Below are 16,265 nucleotides of genomic sequence, written 5' to 3'. Positions count from 1 at the left end.
GCCAACGAACGATGCAGTAAACCCCGGCGCCGCGCCGCGCCACGCCGCCTACGCCGCCCACGCCGCCTACTCGAACTTCTTCCACGCGTGCTTCTCGTACTCCTTTGTACGGCCCGCACGGCGCTTGGGAAGCTGGGGCACGCGCGGCTCGAGGAGCGCGCGGCGCTGCAGCGACAGGAAGCGGTCCTTGAACAGATTGCCCTCGGGCTGTGCGCGTCAGTGCTGCCTCCAGCGCCTTCTCAGCACCCACCTTGACCTGGCGGAGCGACTCGGCGAGGTCCTCGCCGAGTTGGACCGTGACCGCGCCCTTGGCCACGCGGTGCTTGCCAATCTTCTCGCCGCCCGAGAAGCCGAGACGCTCGCGCTGCTCGGCCGCCACCTTGCGCAGCTGGCGCGCGGCCTCGGCCGCCTGCCGGCGCTCCTCGGCGCTCTTGCTGAACGTCTTGGCGGCGGCCGTCTCGCGCTCGAGCTTTTTGCGAATCTTCTCGTCCTTGAGCGCCTGGGCCGCGGCCTTGGCGCGCGCAGCCTTGTTGCGCTGCGCCTGCGTCTTGCGCTTGGTCGGCTTCTTGGGCGCCGGCGCGTCGGCGTCCAACGCCTCGTCGTCCTCGTCCTCGTCGACGTCGCCGCGGCCGACCTTCATGCCGTCGACGAAATTGTCCGTGGCCTCGCGCACCGTGGCGCGGCGCGACTCGACGACCTGGCCCAGGACGGCGGCGGCCTCGTCGGCCTTCTTCTCGGCCTCGAGGCGCGCGAGTTCCTCCTCCAAAGCCTCGCCGATGAGCGCGGCATGCGCCTCGGCAGCGGGGTTGTACGACGTGCCCGTCACTGGCACCTCGTCGGCGCGCTGGCTCGCGATGGCCTCGAGGCGGATCTTGCGCTGCCTTGCGATCGTGATCGGCGCCTTGACAGTCGGCGTGAACATGCCCTCGGCGCCGAACCCGCCAGCGGGGGCAGGCGCAGCCGACTTGGACGCCCAGGCGTCCTTGAGGCCGGAAGTGTCCGTCTTGCGCACGTCGGCCGACGACGTCGCGTCGATTGTCCGCCTCGCGATGCGGCGCATGCGGTTCTTCTCCTTGGCCGTGACCTTCTTGATTGGCGCAGCGGTTCGCGCCGTCAATGATGGGACAGCAGAGCGCTCCTGGAGCACAGCGAGCGAGCGTAGTGGCTTCTTGGCCTTGACCTTGCGCGCAACTGCGGGGGGTTAGGGGTGCCCGCGACGCCGCCACTCACCCTCGACGTCTCCTGTCGTGTCGATAGTGAACAGGTCGTTGTTCTGTTTATCCGCCACCTTGCCGCCCGTGATCCTCTCCTCGGCGCGAGCCTGCTCCAGAGCCTCCTCCTCGGCGCGGAGGTCGACGTTCTTGCGCCATGCCTTCTTGCCCTTGCGGCTCGACTGGCTCAGCTGAGCAGGCACTCCGAGGTCGACGGCCTTGCCCTTGCCCTTGGCCTTTGCCGAGGTGGACGGGCGCTCGTACGGCGTCGTCTTGGCTGTCGCGCTGCGCGTGGGTCGGGTGCTGCTCGACGGCATTGTATGTATGGGGGTGTGATGGGTGAGCTTGAAGCACAAATATGCGCGTATACAGTGGTCTGCACGCGAGTGACCTCCACACCGAGCAATCTGAACTTTTAATATTTTCATGTCCATTCTTTTCCATTTTATCCCGAAAAGTACCAACAGCTCGGCGCGATCGGAATCGGCCTCCTCCTCGTCGTCGTTCGCGAGCAGGTCAGACTGAAAGATCACAAAAGTGCTATTTGGCTCATTGAACAGCACCATGTCCGGCCTCATCACCCAGCTCTCGCGGAGCGTCCTGTCGGGCACGTCGGCCTCGACGTCGCGCGCGTTCGCGACCTCTGCCGTCGCTACCAAGGCTGGTGAGCAGCTCACGCGCTTTTCTCTCCGTCATGACAGCCACTAATGAAGCAGCCAAGCCGGCGGGGCAGGCGGCCAAGAAGCGCAACAACCCCTCGGCCAAGGCCAGGAAGGACAAAGCGTCGGCTCCTACGCGCGCAAAGGTGCGCATAGCTCACATGCAAGTGGTGTGGCAGCTAACATTCGCCAGTCGACTGGTCTCGTCCTCAAGACTGTCCTCGCGCGGGAGCCTGCCGACCTGACCGACCTCGTGCAGCTCTACCCAGTGAGCAGAGGCTTGGAAAGAGCGCCGCAGATGCTAACGCACCGCCCCAGGAAAGCGTCATCCCCCTCAATGTCGGCAAGGCCAGCACCTTCCCTCGCAACACGTACGACCAGCTCAAGACGTTTGGCCTGCCTGTTCGCCTCGAGAAGGAGCTTGCCCAGGGTTCGCCCGCGTCCGTCGTGCGCCAGGCTACCCTTGACCTTGTCCAGACGCTGGAGAAGAGCAAGGGTGGCTCGTCAAAGAACGCACGCTTCCTCCTTAGTGAGTTGGCTGTTGAGGTCCTATCGGGAAGCCGCTCTAACCACCCTCAGACGGTGCCCGCGGATCGGGCAAGAGCACGCTCCTCGTCCAGGCCGTGTCATACGCTATCGAGTCGGGCTGGCTCGTCCTCTACGTCCCACGAGCCGAGAAGTGGATCGACTCGACCTCGCAGTTTGCCTACGACCTGCCGTCGCAGACCTTCCACCAGCGCGAGATTTCCGCTGGCCTCTTGAGCAAGTTCCTGGCTGTCAACCGCGACCGCCTCGCCACCATCCCCCTCCCTGCGGACCTCGCGTTCGGCGAGCACAAGTTCGCTGCTGGCTCCAAGCTCGACGAGCTCGTGTCGGCCGGCTCGAAGGAGGACCTCATCGCCGTCCCGGTCCTGGAGGCCGTTCTCGACATTCTTGGCAAGCAAACCAAGTTCCCCGTCCTCGCTGCCGTTGACGACGTGCACGTGCTCTTTGCCACGACAAAGTATCGCACGCCGACGTACGAGCCGCTCGAGAGCTACAACCTCTCGGTTCCCCGTCTCTTCCTCGACTACATTTCGGGCCGGAAAGCGTTTGCCAACGGCGCCATCCTCACAGCGCCGTCGTACACCAAGACGACCATGCAGCCCTCGGTCGAGTTCTACAAGGGCCTTGGTATCCAGTCACGGTGGCCCATCACCGAGTACACCAAGGTCGACGAGCACCACGTCGCCCACGCGTCTTCTGGGATCAAGAAGATTGAGGTGCCCTTCGGCCTGTCGGGTACCGAGGCCACTGCCATGTTCGAGCTCTGGACCCGACGGGGCTGGACCACGAACGGCTCGGACGACACTTTTATGGGTGGATTCACCGCTGCCGCTGGCAACCCGCTCGAGCTTGGACGGGGGTGGACCATTTCGCACCAGACACACTTTGCGTAGGAGCATGGGAGGAGATAGCATAGATCAGCATGCAGGCTTGGCATAGGCGGGTGGGGTGGGGATGGCGGCGTCGAGGCCAGCGGCGTCGAAGCTGGGATGGCTCTGTGCTGTGGTGCCGAGTCTGCCTTGCGTCGGCTGCTTCCCCCTGTTAACAGTGAGAACGCGACGACCCAAAGACCTGTGCTGGCATCAGTCATACCGCGAGTGGCGAGTGGTTCGCCAAGCTTCTGCGATGCGTGGAGAAGCATTGGCATGTTGACAACGAGCGATGGGGATGTTTGCGATGGAGAAGCGCGCGGCAATGAGGTCACGCGAGGCGGTCGCGCGGCATCCGTTTATCGGCACGGACCAGCAGCAGTGGGGCCGAACGGCGAAGGCCGATGATAGCGGGGCGAGTGGTGCACGCGCGACTGACCGACCTCCACCTCGCTCTGGCTCTCGCTCTGGAATGCCTCGGCACCACCGCCGCGGCTAGTTGATGTCTGCGTCGTAGGAAGTAGGTCGGAGTCGGCGGCGTCGGAACCTGCCCGCGGCATTGTGCGTGTGACCTCCACCCTGGTGGATTCTTGGAAATTGAGTGCGGAGCGCCGCAAGCCCTATTCCGTTCCTAATTGGATTAGGCGGCGATAAGCACGCCCAGCGAGGCAGGACGGCCGTCGATCCGGCATCAGTGCATGCATGTCGGAGCAGCACACGCAGGCGCAAGAGCAGAGCAAGCATGCACCCACCCACCCACCCCGCAACGTCACGAGCGTTTCGTGGCCCCGACGTCGTCGACGCTGACCACCCGGCCTTCGTCATGCCCCCCTCCGCCCAAAGTTATTTTCCAACAAACGCGACTAACCCGGGACGTAGTTTCCAACAATGCCTCCACCAGGCCGGCCAGGCTGGCGCACATACGCCGTGCAATGATACTGGGTATCCGCGAGCAGCGCGATTGGGCTCGGGGCGCGGCCAAGTCCGGTGCGCTATCGCGCCCGGGGAATAGAATGCGGTCGTGTGTTCGAGCATGTCGGTGTCGACGAGCACGCTGTCGACAGTGTTGACGGTGCATGCAGGCGCGGTGATACCGTCGAGCATAGTTCCGCCGTCATGCATGCAGCGTCAAGGCCGACGACGGCCGAGTGGTGCCGCCGTGGTGCCTTCGTAGCCCGGCTATGAGAACTGGCCGGCCGGGGTGGAGGCTCAGCCTGGAGGGGGAAAGGCCAGCGCCCATTCCGGAACTCCGGCATGTCCACCCAACCAGGTGGGACAATTCCGCGAGCCAGCCAGCCAGCGAGCGCCCAGCCTGGCTGGCGTGGCGACGCTCCCACCCGCCAACTGGATTCCTCTACGCCTGGCTGATGGCAATCAAATCCGGCTACATGGGCCGCCACGCCGTCCGCCCGGCCGCGCTTCTCCCACCCACCCGCAGTCTGTCCCCCCCATGACGCCCCGAATCCCACTACATATACTAGGACGACGCTTACCCCAATCGCCCCTCTCCCTCTTGACAACCCGGTTCCCACTTTTCCCAGTTGCAGTTGCACAACCAGCACGAGCCACGTTCACAAACATGTCCCTCCCAGCCGGCCTCAACATCACCCTCCCCATCCCCCAGGGCGGTGAGACCATCCTCACCCCCGAGGCTCTCAAGTTCCTCACCATCCTCCACCGCACCTTTGACAAGCGCCGCCGCGAGCTCCTCGACAACCGCAAGAAGGTCCAGGCCGAGCTTGACAAGGTGGGTGATGGCCGGGCGAGTGGCAGCCACGCTCCGCTCCCCCGCCACTCGCGAATTCACGCTGACCTCCTTCCGCAGGGCAAGCCCCTCACTTTCCTGCCCGAGACCAAGGCCATCCGCGACGAGGTCTCATGGCACTGCGCTCCCCCCGGCCCCGGTCTCGAGGACCGCAGGTGAGTTTGATCCGGGGCGTCGTTCGTTCCGAGAGGCGCCGGAGTGGTGGTGGGTGCACTGGCCAGCCAGCGGTCACATTACCCACACACCCGACACCCGCTCTGGTTCCGAAATGACGCACCTCGGCAAAAACAGTGGCACTGGCCCGCATTAGCGATAGAGGCTGACCTGCCACTAGGGTTGAGATTACCGGTCCCACCGACCGCAAGATGGTGATCAACGCGCTCAACTCGGGTGCCAAGACGTTCATGGCCGACTTTGAGGACTCGAACTCGCCCACATGGTCCAACATGGTCCTCGGCCAGGTCAACCTCCGCGACGCCATCCGCCGCGAGATTGACTTTGCCATCAACGGCAAGGAGTACAAGCTCTCCGAGAACCCCGCCGTCCTGCTTGTCCGCCCCCGTGGCTGGCACCTCGAGGAGACGCGCGTCGTCATTGACGGCCTCCCCATCTCGGGCTCGCTCTTCGACTTTGGTCTCTACTTCTTCCACAACGCCGCCGAGCTCATCAAGCGCGGCTTTGGCCCCTACTTCTACCTCCCCAAGATGGAGCACCACCTCGAGGCCCGTCTCTGGAACGACGTCTTCCACCTCTCCACCTCGTACCTCCGCCTCCCCCAGGGCAAGATCCGCGCCACCGTCCTCATCGAGACCCTCCCCGCCTCGTACCAGATGGAGGAGATCCTCTTCGAGCTCAAGGAGCACTCTTCCGGCCTCAACTGCGGTCGCTGGGACTACATCTTCTCCTTCATCAAGCGCCAGCGTGCTTGGAAGTCGGCCGTCTTCCCCGACCGCACCGACGTCACCATGACCGTCCCCTTCATGGACGCCTATGTCCGTCTCCTCATCCAGACCTGCCACAAGCGCAAGGTCGCCGCCATGGGCGGAATGTCGGCACAGATCCCCATCAAGAACGACGCCGCCGCCAACGACAAGGCCATGGCCAAGGTCCGCGCCGACAAGCTCCGCGAGGTCACCGCCGGCCACGACGGCACCTGGGTCGCCCACCCCGCCCTCGTCAAGATTGCCATGGACATCTTCAACGAGAACATGCTCGGCCCCAACCAGTACTACGTCCGTCGTGAGGACGTCCACGTCGCTCCCAAGCAGATCTCGGACCCCAAGGTCCCCGGCGCCATCACCGAGCAGGGTGTCCGCGAGAACATTTCCGCCGCTCTCTCCTACTGCGCCGCCTGGATCTCCGGAAACGGCTGTGTCCCCATCAACTGGCTTATGGTGAGCTTTACGTGCTGTTCAATGCTAACGTGATTAGGAAGATGCTGCCACGGGTACTTGTCTCGCTTCTCTTGCACAAAGAATGACCGCTGACCTTCGCAGCCGAGATTGCCCGTGTCCAGCTCTGGCAGTGGGTCAAGTACGGATCGAAGACCAACACCGGCAAGACCATCACCGCCGCCTACCTCAAGCCCATCTTCGAGGAGGAGTCCAAGGCCGTCTCCAAGCTCGCTGGTGTCTCGGCGCAGAACGTCAAGATCGCCTCGGACTACATGCAGGGACAGGTCAAGGCCCAGTGGCCTTCCGAGTTCCTGACGTCCGACCTCCAGTGCCACCTCGAGGGCGGCGCCGTCGTCCCCAAGGCCGGCCTGTAAAAGAGCAAGACGACGAGTTAAAAAGGCACCTCAGCAGTTGTGACTTGTATGTATGGATAGCCCGAATGCATTTTCCGCGTAGTATTGTGAACGAGGGGAGGTGGTGATCGTGGGAGTGGATCATAAGGGTGAGAGCGCCACACTCGCGACACCACGTGTCCTAATCTATTTAGACCCGTCTTTAAACACGTGTGCGCGGGGGAGCAAACTCCAGATTGTCGGAAGACGAGTATAATACGGATTATACTACCAAACAGGCTGTCTACATTCGCGGGAGCATAATCACACGAGTCCAGACTTAGTCGCTGGCTGCATCAGAATCGCAGAGTGGCTCGCAGTAGGTGGTATAGGGGGGAGCAAAGCTGTCCGTGGTGTGTGTTGTGTCGGTCGGGTACGAGCAGAGGGAGGGAAGAGCGAGAGGAATGGAAGGAGAGGGGCGGGAAGGGCAAGGCGGCGAGGAGGAGAGGGAAGGGAGGTATCGAGGTGTCATGCGATGCTGTGAACGAAGCCTAGCTGGAAAGCGTGGCTCGCAGCCCCCTTGGTGGCATACGATATGCTGGTTACTTGGCTTGCATGTCAAGTACGGCGGGGCTGCGACAACGGGTGCGCTGTGCTTGCCGTCTGGGAGGAGAATGTGATCAGCCGAATACAGCTTAGTGGCGCCACTCTGTGCACGGGCCACCCAGGGCGGGCCCCTTTGGCTCGTCCCGCACGGGGGAGTGGCAGGACTGTCCCCGCTCGAGAGGGAAGCGTTCGACGCGCGGGGTATCGTGGCGGCGGGTGGAGTGGGAGGAGCAGGGCGGCCAAGGCGAAGGAGTTGATTCCTAATCATGAAGGTGGGATAGGGTATTGTTCCAATGGCTTCGTAGTAGAGTGTCACGAGCCTTGTCAATCGCCGGCGAAGCGCGTTACGGGCGAGGTAGTGTATCATATTGGTTTCCCTTCGCGGCGCAGGAGATGTAGGCGGGGGAAGGGTCACCTCCTACACCTCGAAGCACTCTCGCGCCTAGAGTTAGTCGTACGTCTTGCGATGGCAACTCGTGCTGAGAACAACTGCATCCACTTTGCTAACAAACAAACTACCCATGCTTGACATATTACACCTTCTCGGACTTCTCAACGTTCTCGCTGTGCTCGACGTTGGGCTTGTCGTAGCCAGCGGGAGGGGCGGCGTGGCCCGAGTGGCCCGCGTACTGGTCGACAGTGGTCGAAGCGAAGAGACGAGCGGGGACCTTGTTCTCGAAGAGAATGTCAAGTTCACCGTAGGTACGTCCCTTGGGCTCGGGGAGGCAGAAGAAGGTCCAGACGACGCAGATGAGACAGAAGCCGGCCCAGAAGAGACCAGTCTTGGCGCCCCAGTTGAGGGCGGTGGGGTTGAGGAAACGGGGCATGATGACGTTGTTGATAATGCCGACAATGTTGTACAGGAGACGGGCGAGGACGACAGTCTTGGCACGGAGACGAGTGGACGAGACCTCGGCGACGAGAGCGTAGCAGACGGGGCCGACAGTGAGGTCGTAGACGGCAGTGTAGACGAGGAGCATGGCACCGATGGCCCACTGAGCGCCAGTGTTTCCGGAGCCCGGGATGGCCTCGCCTGCCGAGTCATACTGGGTCTGCTTGGTAAAGCCCATGCAACCGATGATGAGGAGGAGGAAGAAGAGGACGATGAGGCCGTAGAGGTAGATCTTGCGGCGACCGACGTGGGGCATGAGGAACCAGGCGCCGACGGTACCAACAAAGCCAAGAGCGTACTGAGCGAGCGACATGTTGAAGGCGTTCTCGTCAGAGAGACCGGCCTGCTGGAGGAAGTAGGTCGAGTAGCCCATGAAGGTCGAACCGCAGAGAGCCTGAACAGCCCAGGTGCCCATGGCGATCATGGTACGGCGGGTGTCGACGCCCTTGAAGCAGTCCCAGTACTGGGTGCCGGCAGACATGGACTTCTCGAGGGCGTTGGTGTGGACCATCATGGCGACCTGGGACTCGACAAACTCGTCGGTGGGGTTGGTGTTGAGGCGGCGGACAACGTGGCGAGCAGCGTCGAGGTTGCCGTGGCGGACCTCCCACCAAGGCGACTCGGGGGCCCAGAGGCAGCCGATGAGGATGGGGACGGGCCAGACCCACTGGAGGGCGAAGGGGAGGCGGTAAGCCCACTGGCCGTCGACGTCGAGCATGCCACGGAGGACACCCGAGGCAATGAACTGGCCGATAACCCAGCAGAGGTTGACATAGGCGGTGAGGTAGGGGCGGAGGGCGACGGGGGACACCTCGGAGGCGTAGGCGGTGGTGAGGGTCTGGAAGATACCCCAGGGGATACCGCAGAGGATCTCACCGGCGAGGAGCATCTGGATGTTCTTGGCGAAGAAGAGGATGAAGATGAAGCCGATCATGATGATGAGAGAGCCAATCATGGTCTTCTTGTAACCAAACCTGTCGCTGAGGATACCGTTCAGGGCGAGGCCGATGATGGAGCCGACCTGGGCACCGTTCGAGAGACCAGTCTGCCACGCAGCCGTGAGCGAGGGGTTGCCGTGCTGGTCGACGGTCGTGCCAAACTTCTCTTTGAACTGGGGCTGAGCGTAGAGCGAGCCGAGCAGGACGAGGTCGAAACCCTCCATGATGCTGGGCCGGTTAGCGCTGTTTTCGAGACCGGCATTTCAAGCACCGCGGCCGGTTGCCACTTTCAAAACCACTACTCACACAGCAGCTGACAGCAGCATCGACCATGCAATGGCCTTGGGGTAGCGGCGGAGACCCTCACGGATCGTCATCGACTGCTCGGTGGCCGTGGCGACCTTGGCGTCCTCGACGACCTGGTCGTAGTCGGCAATGCCATTGCGCGCCTTGTTGAGGTGGTCGACATCGGCGGCGATTGAGCCCCGGTGCTCGGGGTTGAAGATTGACTGCTTTCGAGACATTGGAGGAGGGGGGGCGTGTGGGGGGTGGTGGGGCTCTAGTACCCCGAGGGGGGTCGACCTTTATACGGCCCGCAAAGTCTTTGCTGCTGCTCCACGGCTTGCCCTTGTTGTCATCGGGGCCGACCGAACTGTACGCGGGCGAGGCGAGCAACAGGGCAGGGGTAAGGGTGGGGGGCAGGGAGATCGCTGCGGGTGGGGTGAACGCAGCCGAGTGTGGGGCTCTCCCACTCATTGCCAAGGACCGGGTCAGCTGCAGGCAGTAGAGGGCAGGCGGCCCAGAGGGCGACCCAGTTGACTACAGCAGGGGTCTGCTGATTTTTTGGTTTCCCCTCGCCTCCCCCAAGCGCCAAGAGCCCTGGGTCCCCGTGCATGCTGAGCCAGCTATAGCCGCTCGCGCTCAGCTGGCGAGTCCATTGGCGACCAACTTGCCGAATGAGTGCGGGTCCTGAAGGCAGGTCGGTCCAGCTGGGCGTGTTGCGTCACTGTGGGGCCGGCTGACAGGCACTTGCTCGTCCACTACCGCAGGCTGCGCGCCGCAGGCAAAGAAAAGCTGCCCATTTGGCATTTCCCTGCAAAACATGTGCTTCGGTTACAGAGCTTGGTAAAGCGGCAGGGTCCACACTCGTAGACCTCGGACCCCCACCGACTCCTCCCCCTCCCCCTTCCCCCACCCGGGTCCTCTTGGCGCCATCCCGTACCACGCGCAGCGCACAAACGCCGCAGCCTGGACCTTTGCCCGTGCGCTTTCCAGTGTGTTTCCGCAATCAGATCTAGCCGAGTGAGCTGTCTCGAAGTACTAGCCGTCACATGAGTGATCTGCAGGCCCCCCGCCGCCCGACGTCGTAATGGGTGTGGAGCACGAAGAGCTTGCTCGTGCGACGCACCCTCCCGCCACGCCGAAAGCCAGCCACCGTGCTCCGAGCGCCATGAAAACCTGCACAGTCACTACCTGCGCATGCATGCACGCCATCAAGAGACCACGTTTGCCCATGTATACCCAATCTCGGCCGCCCGCCGCTGTCCGTGCCATCTCGGTGCCACTCCGGTCCCCAATCTCGCACTGGCGGGCCCGGCGCGGTTCCGAGATACGCGCGGTTGCAGCACGGAGCGACGCCGGGGTCCGTGTCAGCGGGCGGCACTTGAGGCCAAGACGACAAATGCAGGGGTTGCGCGCCGCGCCCAGCCAGGCACATCAGCTGGGCAGTACCGAGGGCGGCAGTCGCTACTTCCTGAGGACGGACGTCTCCTGCGTGTTGGTGGGTAAACTTTTGTCCGCCGCCGGCATCGATTTGGTTTCGAGCACCGCCCAAGCCGGGCCAACTACGTAGTCGTCAACATCGCCAGAAGCCGGTCCTGTGCTCAGGAAGGCTATTTGCGTGCCGACGCGTGTGCGGCGGCGACCGCAGCGCGTTGCGTTGCGTTGCGACCCCGGTCCGCGGCTCTGGCTCTGGACTGCGACGTGCGTGCTCGCTCACTGCTGTGCAGGGCCACGGCAGCGAACAAGAGTCGCACAGTGTGTACATACGCACGGGTGCAGCCCGCAAGCGAGTACCGAGACGGTCCAGCCCAGCAACACCGAGGCCATAAACACCGATGTGCGACACACGGCGCCCACCGCCGTACCCGAAGATCTCGGGTACGGTCGCAGCGAGCGCTCGCCTCGAAATCGATCGCGGCTTGGCGTTGACGTCGGTCCAGTGCCGTTGGTAACCGTGTCGCGGGCCGTTCCCTGGGCTGAACAGAGTTCCGTAGGGTGCGGCTACGAGGCGTTAAACGAGGCGAGGAGGTCTGAAACAGGCGCCATATTCGTGATCAGGGGGAAGGAGGCAAGCGCCGAGTTCATCACGGCGCGTGTCCGATGTTATTCACAGTCGTTGCCAGCCACGCGATCTCGCGTGGTAACCGGTCGTGGCTCTTAGCGACTGCGCGGGTGCCGCTTGTGGCACTATGGGTTTCATTCCTCTCGTCACCTGATCTGCAAACGACGTTATGCCAAGTGGGTCCTTCAGAGTCACGCGGAGGGCAGCTGGGGCGCCGCGGGCAGCATCAAATAGGCGACTGTGGGGCTAAGGTTACCGACATGCCGCGGCGCATGCAAGCTCGCAGGCGAGCAGTATGCGGCAGGAGTCAACTGCCGCACGAGGCATCTGTCGCCCTCCGCATCAAGGCCCGCAGCCTCTCGTGAGATGGCTACTGGAAATAGCTGGCTCTGGGAACCAGAGCTGTCGACCTTACTGTGCCTTTCGGCTGCGGCTTGTATCTGCCGAGGTATGTGCTGCGTTGCTAGCCGATACGAGGGGAGCTAGCCTGGGTGGGTCATGAGCGTAGCAGGTGCCTTGTGAGAGACAGCAGGAGGACATGGGCAACAAGGCTAACACGGCATGCCCAGGAGCCGCCGGAACAAAGGGTTGTGGGGCTCTGATAACGCCAGTTTGAAGACTAGGTCAGCAAGACCAACACTGCAGCCCGGAGCCGCTGGAAGAGAGCTAGAGAGAGCTGTGGGGTTCTGATTACGACAGCTTGAGGACAAGGTCAGCAATGCCAGCACAGGATGCCCAGGAGCCGTCGGGACAAAGGGTTGGGGGGCTCTGATACCCCCTCTCGAGGACAAGGGCAGCAATAACACGGCGGTATGCCCAGGAGTCGCAGGAAGGGGGATAGGATTGAGGGGCTCCGACAACGCCGGCTTGCTCACACCCGCCGGTGTCGATCTCGTCGCTGGCTACAACCGCCTTACTGCCGCCACCGCGCCCCGCGTGCATCCGCTGTCGATCCTTTGCGGCGGCGATTACAGCTTTATCGACGAGCACGGAGGCCCTCCGGGGCAGTTCACGTGCTGCGCGCCGTCGGGCCCGTACCTCCGCCGCCCAGGTTTCGATAGTACAGCTGAAGATGGGCGATAAGATTGACCTCCGACGCTGGGCCGAGGAAGTCCCGCACGGAACCGGCGATGTCGGTGTGCCGCCGATCCATGTATGCTGGGTCCTGCCTGCGAGCGGGGGGGCTATCGGTGCCGAGAACGGAGGCCGGGGCATGGCAAGCCGGGAGATTTGCGGGGCGGCCTCTATGCCTCGTCAAGTTGGGACCGCCTCCGTGTCCCTGGTGCGACTGCGCTCCTCTCCTCCTGTCGTATGTAGACACGCCTCGTTGCTCCCTGTCCGGTCGCGCTCCGCCATTCGGGAACTGCAACAGCAAGGACCCTGATGCCGGGGCTGGGTAGACAAACGAGACACGCCGGACAATACCATATGGTCACTTGAGCGCAAGTTGATGGGCGCACAGGTGGTGGTCAGGTCTGACGCCAGCCCTGCCAGCGAGCGCTCTATGGCGCTGCCACTGCAGTCCCGACGCCCTACGCGATGCAGCAGATGCCGAAACGCGTCACCCGAGCCCCTGCCGCGGCAGTCCAGCCCACCAGCCCACCCTGTCGCCGGGTCAGTCGGCCTCGCCGATCGTTGGCTCGACGCCACAACCACCCCCGCCACTGCGCCTCATCGTCACAACCTCCTTGTGCGTGCCACCTGCCCACCCCCCACCGACAGCGACAGCTGGGCTGACGTGGCCGTGCACGTACTATCTCGCATGCACTGGATGAAGTCAACGCGGTGACGATCGAGCCGCGGCTGTTGCTGCTGTGCATGCGGTGCGTGTACCTGGACCTGAAACACCACCACGTGTCGCCCACCTCTGTCGCCTCTGGCCAGAGCTGGTTGTCGGGCCTACATATACCTTGGCACGCTGCTCACAAGACAAACAACGACCCCCGACGCGCCCACACACCTCACCCCTGTTCTCGAGGCCACGCCATCGACGCATCCATCACCACAACAATGACAGAATCCCGCCGCCCCTCCTGGTGGAACAAGCTCCGCCGCGGCTCAACCCCCGACGCCGACCCGGCGCAGGTCAGCGCGCTCGTCAGCGAGGGCTTCGAGACCGATGCGGCCGCGGCCGCGCTGAAGAAGCACGGCAACCTCGACCGCGCGCGGGACCAGCTCGTCCACGACCGCGCCGGGCACCGCAAGCCCGAGGACAACCCCGGGTGCAGCGTCTGCGCCGCGCTCGTCCGCGCCGCCGAGGCCAGGCAGCGGCAGGAGGCCGTCGAGAAGAGGCGCCGCGAGGACGAGAAGGCCAGGGAGGCCGAGCGGACGCGCATCGAGATGCGCAACGCCATCGACTATGCCAGGTACCAGGAGAGCCGGCCCATGAGCGACTACATGCCTGTCCATGGCCGCCGCTCATGGGGTGGTCACGGCGGCGACTTCCGCAGCGAGGGCGAGTTTGCGAGGGCTAGCAACGCGCTCAATGGCAGGTACGCTCGCTAGGCGCAGTGGGGCGTGTAGAGACCTGTACTGCCGATGTATTGCTGCGTTCTGCTTGGTGCTGGTTGCGGGGATTTGATGGTTGATACGGGCGTCTATACGGGTTAAGCTTACAGCAGTCCCTGACATAAACAACGTCCAGCTTCCATGTGCCGGCAGGCCACGCTTCTCTTCCCAGCCCATTTTACAGTCACGATGGCGTCTGGATGCCTACGTCTGCGTGCAGTGGATTCCTCGGTGCATTCGCGGGCGGGGAGCCACGTCCTCGGTGCATTCATGGTCCTCTCGAGGTTGATGAATCCCACGGTCGGAGGAGAAGGCGGCGGCGGTGGCGACGACAGACCAACCTTCCAGCACCCGGAAAGAGGTACTCCGATGCGCCGCGCACATCGGAGTCATGCACAAGCAGCGCTATCTACGCCAAGACGCGCCCTCGGCAGCGTCGGCAGCGCCGCTCAGCCAAGTCTGGATAACGTCCCCGCCGCACTGGATGACGCAGAAGGACCTGACACCGTCGCTGGGACGTTGTGGCGGTGCTGTGCCTTGAGCTATGAAACGCTCCCAGCCACCAACAAAGCGTCGGCCGTCGTCACTGTGTCCCCCGATTCACATCGGCACCAGAGTATAAGGATACGCTGCCAAGCTAGGCGTCTGCGCCAATCTACATATCTCTGCCCCGAAAGTTCAACGCAGAACCAACACGCACGGTCCTTACACAAACCAACCCACACCAACAAACCCACACCACCACCCGACGACACAACCACAACCCGCCCAGTCGTGGTGGAAGAAGCTCCGGCACGGCACCGCGCCCCGCGCCGACTGGGACAAGGTCAACGCGCTCGTCGGCATGGGCTTCCACCCAAACGACGCGATGCGCACGCTCAAGATCAACAACGGCGACGTGCAGCGCGCCACCGACCTCATGCTGCACGAGCAGGGCGGGCACAGCAACCCGAAAGAGACGCCGACAGACGGCTGCCCCGTCTGCGACGAGATCTTCCTCTCTGAGCAGAGGCGGATCGAGCGCCAGATCCTAGCGGCGGGACGCGTACGCGCGCACAATAGGCAGGTGCAGCAGCACAAGGCGCAGCGCCAGGCCGCAAGGGCCGCCCACCCACCACCGCCTTACCACGGGGGTAGCCACCATTCGTTCCACTCCAGTCACAATCACGCACACCAGCATCATATGGAGACGCACAACACGGCCATGAGCCATTCAATGTCCCACAACGCCGGCGGGTTCCACAGCGCCGGCGGGTTCTAGAGGCCGCGACAGCAATCCCTTCACCCACCGTTCACCGTTGTAATCTAATGTGTAGATGTGTATGCTATGTATCAATACTACGTGAACCGGGCGCCAAAGTTGATCCATGAGCAGGAGTACATACATCACGTCGATCACGACTGCAACCGGTTTGATCAGCGTCGGCAATCTGTGGTAAGCTTAAATGAAAGCCTCCGAACCTCCAGACATCAAGGCCACTTAGCTCAGCTGGTTAGAGCGCATGCTTAACACTTGAAGCGTTACGCATGAGGTCGGCGGTTCGATCCCGCCAGAGGTCAATTACTTCGGATTATCTTCGCTAGTATATCGGTTAGTATAACCGCCTCTCATTGGACGAGAGTTTCAAATCGCGGTAGAGCAGGGTTCGACTCCCTGGCGGAGAAGATGGAGTGGTTCACTCTTTTTGGCCTGGTCCGCAGGCTCGGCAGGTCGTCGACGCGCAGCGTGGCGCCATGGGATGTATCTGTTGCGATGGCTCGTGTCTGGCCACCCCAGGTTGCTGATCTGCATGTTGTAGAGCAACCTGCACAAGGCCGGGCGGTGCACGTCGTTATCGGCGGCGGGCTTGGCGCCAGCCGGAGGCGAGCGCAACCGACGACGGGCTCGCGCTTCGGTCAGCGTGCCGACCGTGCCGAGGCTCGTCGTCATGCGGTGGCGACGCTGTGGCGACTATCTACACTGCCACGCTGCCGACAACGACAGCGATGCGTTGCCCGACTCTGGAGTGTGTGGTTAAAGCGCGCCGTGTTGCACGAGCAGGGGCGTAGAAACCCACACCACGACGCAACACACCACCATGCCACTGCAGCGCAACCCGTCCCAAACAGCGACGCTGTACAGCGTCGCCTCGAACACGTCGACCGTGGTGTCGAGCCCGGCCAGCACAGGCAAGACGCCCCCGCCTCAAGCTCAGGCTCAC

At 63.1% G+C, this 16,265-nt stretch overlaps 6 protein-coding genes and 2 non-coding genes across 8 annotated transcripts; 6 read left to right on the top strand and 2 right to left on the bottom strand.

Moving 5' to 3' along the window:
- Positions 1-66: 66 nt before the first annotated feature.
- Q8F55_008973 (uncharacterized protein) lies at positions 67-1,528 on the bottom strand (the record flags this gene model as incomplete). The annotated part of the gene is made up of 3 exons (XM_069357349.1): positions 67-207; positions 251-1,191; positions 1,231-1,528. The coding sequence occupies 3 exons, from the start codon at positions 1,526-1,528 to the stop codon at positions 67-69; spliced, it is 1,380 nt and encodes a 459-aa protein (XP_069205286.1).
- Positions 1,529-1,775: 247 nt separating this feature from the next.
- On the top strand, positions 1,776-3,309 carry Q8F55_008972 (mitochondrial 37S ribosomal protein mS29; the record flags this gene model as incomplete). Its single annotated transcript, XM_069357348.1, has 5 exons — positions 1,776-1,875; positions 1,928-2,016; positions 2,064-2,138; positions 2,189-2,399; positions 2,450-3,309. The coding sequence occupies 5 exons, from the start codon at positions 1,776-1,778 to the stop codon at positions 3,307-3,309; spliced, it is 1,335 nt and encodes a 444-aa protein (XP_069205285.1).
- Positions 3,310-4,864: 1,555 nt separating this feature from the next.
- On the top strand, positions 4,865-6,818 carry ACU9 (Malate synthase, glyoxysomal; the record flags this gene model as incomplete). The annotated part of the gene is made up of 5 exons (XM_069357347.1): positions 4,865-5,032; positions 5,111-5,205; positions 5,385-6,444; positions 6,482-6,497; positions 6,547-6,818. 5 exons carry the CDS (start codon positions 4,865-4,867, stop codon positions 6,816-6,818), a joined length of 1,611 nt encoding a protein of 536 aa, XP_069205284.1.
- Positions 6,819-7,915: 1,097 nt separating this feature from the next.
- Positions 7,916-9,736, bottom strand: Q8F55_008970 (uncharacterized protein; the record flags this gene model as incomplete). Its single annotated transcript, XM_069357346.1, has 2 exons — positions 7,916-9,440; positions 9,519-9,736. 2 exons carry the CDS (start codon positions 9,734-9,736, stop codon positions 7,916-7,918), a joined length of 1,743 nt encoding a protein of 580 aa, XP_069205283.1.
- A 3,830-nt stretch (positions 9,737-13,566) lies between these two features.
- Positions 13,567-14,061, top strand: Q8F55_008969 (uncharacterized protein; the record flags this gene model as incomplete). Its single annotated transcript, XM_069357345.1, has 1 exon — positions 13,567-14,061. One exon carries the CDS (start codon positions 13,567-13,569, stop codon positions 14,059-14,061), a length of 495 nt encoding a protein of 164 aa, XP_069205282.1.
- An 847-nt stretch (positions 14,062-14,908) lies between these two features.
- On the top strand, positions 14,909-15,325 carry Q8F55_008968 (uncharacterized protein; the record flags this gene model as incomplete). Its single annotated transcript, XM_069357344.1, has 1 exon — positions 14,909-15,325. The coding sequence occupies one exon, from the start codon at positions 14,909-14,911 to the stop codon at positions 15,323-15,325; it is 417 nt and encodes a 138-aa protein (XP_069205281.1).
- A 213-nt stretch (positions 15,326-15,538) lies between these two features.
- Positions 15,539-15,624, top strand: Q8F55_008967. Its single transcript has one exon. It is a non-coding gene; the product is annotated as a tRNA-Val (tRNA).
- A 14-nt stretch (positions 15,625-15,638) lies between these two features.
- Q8F55_008966 lies at positions 15,639-15,729 on the top strand. Its single transcript has one exon. It is a non-coding gene; the product is annotated as a tRNA-Glu (tRNA).
- The last annotated feature ends 536 nt before the right edge of the window (positions 15,730-16,265 follow it).

This window comes from Vanrija albida (genome assembly GCF_041260175.1).
Source record: "Vanrija albida strain AlHP1 chromosome Unknown contig_7, whole genome shotgun sequence".
NCBI classification, from domain to species: domain Eukaryota; kingdom Fungi; phylum Basidiomycota; class Tremellomycetes; order Trichosporonales; family Trichosporonaceae; genus Vanrija; species Vanrija albida.
The sequence above is the reverse complement of the archived record's forward strand: the minus strand, read 5'-3'. Positions and strand labels throughout refer to the sequence as shown.